The sequence below is a fragment of the Sinocyclocheilus anshuiensis genome, unplaced genomic scaffold, assembly GCF_001515605.1.
Source record: "Sinocyclocheilus anshuiensis isolate Anshui unplaced genomic scaffold, SAMN03320099.WGS_v1.1 scaffold916, whole genome shotgun sequence".
Lineage (NCBI taxonomy): Eukaryota > Metazoa > Chordata > Actinopteri > Cypriniformes > Cyprinidae > Sinocyclocheilus > Sinocyclocheilus anshuiensis.
This window is the reverse complement of record NW_015548264.1, coordinates 1,583,616-1,591,596: the sequence shown is the minus strand read 5'-3', so window position 1 is coordinate 1,591,596 and position 7,981 is coordinate 1,583,616. Positions and strand designations below refer to the sequence as shown.

At 38.8% G+C, this 7,981-nt stretch overlaps 1 protein-coding gene across 7 annotated transcripts in view; it reads right to left on the bottom strand.

Moving 5' to 3' along the window:
• LOC107655603 (rho guanine nucleotide exchange factor 39-like) overlaps window positions 1–7,981 on the bottom strand; it is a 100,818-nt gene that overhangs the window by 13,071 nt on the left and 79,766 nt on the right. For all 7 annotated transcript variants that reach the window (XM_016443161.1, XM_016443159.1, XM_016443158.1 and 4 more), the window contains 2 exons: window positions 4,075–4,145; window positions 1,086–1,214 (listed from right to left, as the gene is read on the bottom strand). In XM_016443161.1, coding sequence (XP_016298647.1) covers window positions 1,086–1,214; window positions 4,075–4,145 — 200 coding nt within the window. The remainder of the gene's footprint in view (window positions 1–1,085; window positions 1,215–4,074; window positions 4,146–7,981) is intronic.

The following is a 7,981-nucleotide window of genomic DNA, read 5'->3' as shown; positions in this document are numbered from 1 at the left end:
CCCAATGGGGGGGGGGGGGGGGGGTCATCCAAAGGGCATGGAACGGTCTCATCTTTCTCTCTTCGTCTTTCTATTACGCTCTGTAGGCCAGAGAGTTTCGGCTTGGCCCTTGGAAAGCTGTGGTGGCAGCAACGTCCTGCCGAGGACTCCAAGGAAACAGACAGTCTGTCTGCCGTATCAATGTCCCATTGATTCAAGCTTTGCGTCTGAGAATTACACTGCCCTTATCTCCAAGCCGACCACTTAATATTGTTCAGGGGCTCCGAAGCCTCTCATCTGTCAAGCATCACTTTCGTTAGGGCACATCTGAGGAAACGGAGGGGTTGGGTGAGATAAGCTGGGATGGCCTGGTTTGGTTCGGCCTTCTGAACTCAGAAAAAGTGCAAGTGGAAGAAAAGAAGCCTTATTGGACAAGAGAAAGGACCTCGGTAGAATTCTAGAGTCCTGGAAAAACAGGATGAGAGGGTTTTTTTACACTCTTCCTACATCCGGCGCTATGTGAAATGAGCCCAGTGCTCGTTGGGTATTCATCGCCAGCCTCCCAACCACCTTTGTGCACACACACACTCTCTCTCGCTCCCTTTCTCCCAGCTTCCTTTTTATCTGCCGGCCCACAAGATGAGGAGAGGCGCTAATTGGTCCTGGGGGAGATTGGCAGGCCAAGGCATTCACGACAAGGCCCTCTCTCTCTCCCCCTTCCTTCTCCATCTCCTTCTCTTTTGTTTCACACGTGGGCATTCTCCCTTGGGATAAATAAGAAGGAAGAAAGGACCTCCACTCCACAAGTAGCACAAGAGAAGAAAGATGGAAAGAACTGACATAAGGCACACTTCCCTTCCATTACCAATTAGCAGTGAGAACTTGTCGATAAATTCAGTTAATTCTCTCGTCGGAGACTGCGATTGTGGCTGGCGAAAACAAAACCGCCCGCTATCGCCTCTATTGATTATGGGCAAACAGCTGGGTCTCTTTTAAACAAGACTACTTTTCCACACTCTTCCACCTGACCTCCTTCATCCGCTTAACTCTCTGGCTCTCCATGGAGCTCTGGGAGATAAAAAGAATGGAAGATCACAGTCTCTAACCTGGAGTCAGGATTCTGGTCTTTCGGCCCTTCAGCTGTTTCTGGACTCTGCGCAGCTGCAGGTGGTTCTCATGGCTGCGAGCGTTGTCCTGGATCCGCTGGGTGACCTCTGAGACAGCTTTCACTGCCTCTGCACCGAAAGGGCACATGGCATGAAACGGTGGAAGGGACAAAATGGACACTACCAAACTCTGGGAGCACAACAAACTAAACACAACACTAAAATTACTCCTTATGCCAAGCACACAATGAAAGACTGAAGCATGTCACACTGTGTACATTTAAAGACACAGTTTATTAAGTTTTCTGTCATGTTGGTAAACACTTCACTTGACTAATTGCAGATTAGTTGCATCAATTATGAGATCCACACTGTTATGTGCTTGGAGGAAGCGCTATTCGAAAAAATAAAGACTTCCACTTCACAATGCATCACTCTCCTTTTTAGCTCTTTTGGTGCTAATTAATTGGCTGTCACTTATTGCAGTTCTCAGGCTAGTCGGGACACCTGAAACCAGATTTCAAACCATTTTTCAAAACTTTTTTTTTTGACAAAAAAGTGACAAACTTCAGTCTTGTGTGTTTGGCATTACTTCTAGTGTTTGTTCACAGATACATTCAGTAATGAACATGTTCAAATGCATAATTTTTTGGGTGTACTAATGGCATTAATCTAATGGAAATCTATGATTTATTGTAAATAATAACAATATATGCACTTCTTTGTAGAGTGTTAAATCATTACCATAACTGTATAATTTGATGGTTCCACAAAAAAGTACACATAGTTCAATACAGTAATATGAACAAGAGTGTGACCTATTTATGCAATTCTGAACTTATTACGAGCATCAAACGAGTTATAATACAACAGCATGACACACTAATAAGTGCACACCCATAGGCGTTCATGCATTATGCACACTGCGTTATTGCATATGATAATAACAGTTTGTTTTTGGCCTCCACACAATGTTTGATTTCACCATCAACCCCCTGGAGAAAGATGAGGGTGCATTAACACATCCAAACACCACTGATTGGGTGAAGACCTTGCCATAGGATGTTGTGCTATAGCCATCAAAAGCACAAGGCCTACATACTTCATCTGAAACTTTTGTATTTCTGTCTGCCTGTCTGATAAACACGGTTTCTGTACAAAACAGATTTCTGTGGTTCATTGGTTTATTGGAAGCAAGCTGTGCAACATAAAAGTGTCAAAACGTGATCTAAATAATGTCGAGTGCACTCGTTTTCAGAGTTTCAGATCGTACTTTTTTTAGTTTGCAACTAAAATTTTAGAGAAAACATTTCGCCAATTACCGTGCCTGGAATTCATTAACTAATGTAGACATCAACTCATTAAGAAGAAAAAAGAAACACAAACAAGCAGATGGATACTAATTTTAAACCCAGCTTTGGTCTTATTGACTCTAACAATTCAGACAATGAACACAGCGCTCGGGGCGTTTGCCTCATAGTAAAATAATCACAGCCTAATTGAGTTGCTTATCTTTAGAACAATTACAAGCAAAACCAAACAAAGTGACTGTTTAGAGATGACTGGGCCTCTCTCAGTCCTTCCCTTTTAAGAAAACCATCTCTATAATTGTGTTTCAACAGAGCTACGGCTGATGCATTATTAATACCATCTCATTCCACATTCTACGAACACTTTCTCTCTGTCTTTTTATTTTAGACATTCAGTATGTTTAAACAGATCTCGGTCCGAGGAGTTCTCGAGTGTTAACTTTTTTTAATTAACCTTTGGCAGTCTTCGCAAACGAGTTGAGAAGATACTTGGCTGTAGGGAAATGCAGAAGTTAGTGCTCCAAAACGTACGCGATTGACGAACGCTGCAATTATGATAATTAAAACAGTGGCGTTTCGCTGCATGTGTGATGAGAAAAATAAAAAGAGCAATAAATGGGGGAGGGGGGTGAAATCAACACACAAAAAGAAAACTGGAAAACAACAACAAAGCCTCTTGTGAGTTTCACTGCTAGTTTGCTTAATCAGATACAATATCATTTGTCTGGGGTTGTTTTTAAATAATTCCCTTTACAATATGCCTAGGCCGATTGAGGAAACTTTTTCTATTTCTCTCTCTTCCTCTCCAAAAAAAAAAGAAAAAGCTAGTGAGCTTAAAAAGCAGCTCTAATGAGAAGAGGAAGAGGCAATGGAGGGGCAAATCTGGATATGTACCTTCATCTTAGAATCAGGGGCCGTTTTAATTTGTAAGCAAAAGCAGCAAGCAACCAATGAGATTTTAATTGATACACATAAATAATTCCTTGTGTACACTGGCTCTTAAGTCAGATTTGCTGTTTATTTGACGATAGAAATGAGTCATTATCGGGGCTTCTGTTGATGCCGGAGATTTTATTTATTTATATTTTGCATGGTTGATATCCTCTGATCTGGTCCCTATTAATTATGTCAAAATCCACATCGAGAATTTAGACTCGCGTTAAGCTTTGCTGTACTTTCATCCTCGGCGAGCAAAGCCACCCGGTGACAATAACAACACATGAGCGCTACAACAGGGGCCCAGAGTTGTTCTTTGTCACCCTAACAAAGACAAGGGAGGCTGTCTTTTAGGCTGCCAGCTTAAAAACTTTTTTCCCTTTAAGACGCGGGTTTGTTTTGGCACCGTATGAAACGATTTCAGCATTTGCACCTTCTTCAACAGGCCATGGTATCCTCCGCAATGCTTATCTCCGCAAAGCACCTCATCATCACAAACACGTTGAGTGATCTCTTTTTAGGTTGCTCTGTAAGTGACAAACTAGAGTGGAAAGCAAATTTGACAAGCATAACAAGTGTGACTTTGGGTGAATGTGATTCCACAGCTTGATACAGATCCTGACAATAAACAGATAATAAAAAAAAAAACATCTAGACAGGCTAAACCCATCAACATTTTTGTCACAGAGCGCTAACAGGATAAGAGAGTGTTTGTCGAATTGCGAGACGGCGGTGCCTCTTACTTGAAAGCTGCTGAAACTCCGGGTTGTCTGGACTGGTGTTCTCTGTCAAGTCCCTCAAGAAATGCTTGTACCTAAAAAAGCAACAAATAAACAAAACACGGCACCGGCTTAATGCAACGTTTCTATAAATACACCCTTAAAGCGCAAGAGAAAACCGATCTCGGCATGTCAGGGTAAGCAGGTCGGACAAGCGCTGTCAACGTAAGACGACTTTACTCACATTAAGATGCGTTTAAGAAAAAAAAGCTTTTCTTTTTGAGAAGGAATAAAGAGCCATTCAGCCTACAAAATTACACTAATGTGCCGCATTTCTGCTTTCTCCGGAACAGATTTTGTGCTATTTTAGCGGCACGATAAGGATTAGGATTTGAAGGAGGATGTAAAAATACAGACAGAAAAATTAGAATGTACTTCCTTCTGTCCGGGTCACAAAAACAAGTGCATGGGGTCAAACTTTACATTCACCTCTGTTCAGAAAAAAATTAAATATTGATTATTGTGCTATTCTCCCCTGAAGACACAAAAAGGTTATAAATGGCTGGGTAAATCAAGGGCCCAATTAAGGAAATGACCCCTATTGCAAGGTGAGGGCCAAATTGAGAGAGGAGAAAATTTGGTGGTAATTCATTTCATGTTTCAGGGATGGAGATAAAGATAGAGCGAGTCTTAATGCCAGAGATTACAGTTCACTTAAGCAGAGCTCCAGCGACTAGAGACATCAAAGGCCTCTTTCAAATGAGAAGGCTCTCAGAAAAAGTTTGACTCTGTGGTATCATCACAATTGGGAATACGATTCTCTACAGTTTTCTGTACTTTGATTGCAGTGGAACTTGAAAAGTTTTGGAGGGAGTGCATTAGCTTTACACAGGTGCATGCAGGCAATTAATGTAGCAATCAAATATGCATTATGGCAAAAACCATGAAAATAAATATCATATGCATTCATTAGGCATAATGAGAGTCATTTATTTAATGCTACAAGCTTGATCAATTGTATTCAAAATGAAAATACAGACAAAAAAAAAAAAGGAAATAGATATAAGAAAAAAAAAGTGACAGTGTTAGACCATTTTACTTCTATAATGTGATATTAAAATTAAATGGAAATAAAAATACATTTTTGGCTAATACAGATAAGCCAATGATTATTTTCATGTTATGCACTGATGTTAATTACATTCTATAATATATTGTTAAAATAAAAAAATGAAACAATATAAACAAAACACTACTATTATATATATATATATTATATTTAAGCATCACTGCTAAAATGTACAATACGAAAAATTTTATACATTTTGAATTAATTTTCGGTACTTGCTATAAATTACATTTAACGGTGTTATTGAACTATTAGCTTTTAAAAAAATCTATTTAAGTGAATAATATAACGTCAAAATAAATAAGTAAAAATACAAATAAAACACTAGAAATAATTATTATATTATATTATTTACTTTAAGTGACCACTAGATAATTCAAAGGCAATGTTGAAAAAAAAATAGGAGAAATTAAAAATCCAATCATGCATCCCTATATTTAACAAGAATAATACAATAATAACAATATTAATAATAATGGCAAGACTACATCTGTGTAGCGGTTAACATTATCCAGTGGCCCATGTGGTCTAGGTGATGTCACTGAAAAAGGAAAGTAATTTTAGAGAAAAGCAAGATGTTAAATTTTGATACAGTACTACTTCAACCAAAAATTCTTCACAGTAAGACTGATTTTGACTTCAGAAATACATTTCAGTGCTCACAAAACATTCTCAGCATTTCTGGCACCAAATTCCACGTCACGTCCACCATTTCAGATGTTGTCAGATAAACTGAGTCTGTCTTAAACGTCCTCTCAACTCCACCACGGCATCTTTCTTTGGTGACTCCCCCGCGGGCTGAAAAATTAAGCTCGAATATTCCCGTTCCCCGAGAGCCATGCTAAGCGGCGGAGCAGGGGCCTTTCTAATTGGAGGAGTGTGAAGTGAAGATCGTTGCAGCCGTAGTCTCTTTTTCCCTGCGGCCATGTCGAAATTATGTAAACAGTGGTGGCAGCCGCCAAGATGCCCATGTCACCCATCACCCGTGACAACCACAGAGGGGGGTGGAGGAGCACATCCTTTAAACTCCACTTCTGACGAGAGATTTTAAGAGGGTTGAGACTACAAGGCCAGAGAGAGAGAGAGAGAGAGAGAGAGAGAGAGAGAGAGAGAAGGAAACATCTGATTCCTCCTTTTCGGCCTTCCCTCCCTCTCAGGAGTCTAGAGGTGATTTGATAAACAGTTTCAGGCAAAACAGTCAGTTAGAGTACAGGATGTGTATTTATTCACAGCAGAGCTTGTGGGATATCCTGCAAAGCTTCTCATATTAAAAGCTGAAGCTGAAAAATCCCAGCATGTGCATGCTCATTTATTCAATTATTATTTATGATAATTGTGCCGTATGCAAGCATTAAATGTCCTCATCTGGTTAAATTTTAGATCCTTGTTCTTATGAAATATATTAAAGATTTAAAGATCTAATATTTCACAAAATCCATTGCAAGGAAAGTCTGATAAACTCATGTCTGATAAAAAAAAAGAATTTATGTTTGAGTTTGTATGTAGTTTGTTGAAATAGAAGTCAAACTATTTAAAAATGAAAAAAAGGGCTGCTGACTGACTGTACATTATCCAATACTTAGCAGGGATTCACCGATATTAAAATTGTGATAGATAAGCAATGGCTTTTAACTGACAAATTAATGATATTAACATTTTCACATTTCTGTATGACTTTTTTTTGTGTGTGTGTGTGTGTGTGGAACTTAGAATATATTTTAAAGAATGTTGTTAACCAAACTGTTTTGGTTACCATTGACTTTTACTGTAAGAACAAAGAAAAAAAAATACTAATACATTTCTAAAATTATCTTCCTCTATGTTCCACAGAAGAAATACAGGTTTAAAACAATGTACGGGTGAGTAAATGATGACTGAATTTTTATTTTGGGGTGAAATATGCCTTTAAATAAATGTTGCAAAGGCAGCTAATATCGGTCGATAATACACCACTATTACCTGGCTAAAAGTAACATGAAACCCGAAAAGCCATGGAAAAGAGATAATGCACAGTCTATCACTGCTGAGGAGGAGATGTCAAATGCTCTGTCACCACCTAAAAGTACTTCTGCCAAATGAGTACTCCCTTAACCTATTGGTTCAGGGGGGCACGATGACCTTGGACTTAATTGACAACTGCCATTGATTTCTGTCTGTGAGTGTCTCGCTCTTCATTCTCCCTGCTTCTTCTATCAGGTCAGGACCCGAACGCATCGGTTAAAGCAGACATATGGGTGCCAGGGCAGTGAAACGCTCCCAGCAATCACTTGGGAGGAAATGAGACCGTTTCATGTATGAGGACATTACAAGTCGAACTCTGGCAGAGTTGACCCTTATGAATCCATCCTACATCATACATCATCTCTAGACTTTCCTATATGTGACCCTGGACCACAAAACCAGTCATAAGGGTCAATTTTTTGAAACGGAGATTTATACATCATCTATATGCATAAATACGCTTTCCATTGATGTATGGTTTGTTAGGATAGGAAAATATGTGACTGAGACACAACTATTTGAAAATCTGGAATCTGAGGGTGCAAAAAAAAAAATCGAAATATTGAGAAAATCGCCTTTAAAGTTGTCCAAATTAAGTTCTCAGCAATGCATATTACTAATCAAAAATAAAATTAAGTTTTGATATATTTACGGTAGAACATTTACAAAATATCTTCATGGAACATGATCTTTACATAATATCCTAATGATTTTTCACATAAAAGAAAAAAGCGATAATTTTGACCCATACAATGTATTGTTGGCTATTGCTACAAATATACCAGTGCTACTTATGACTGA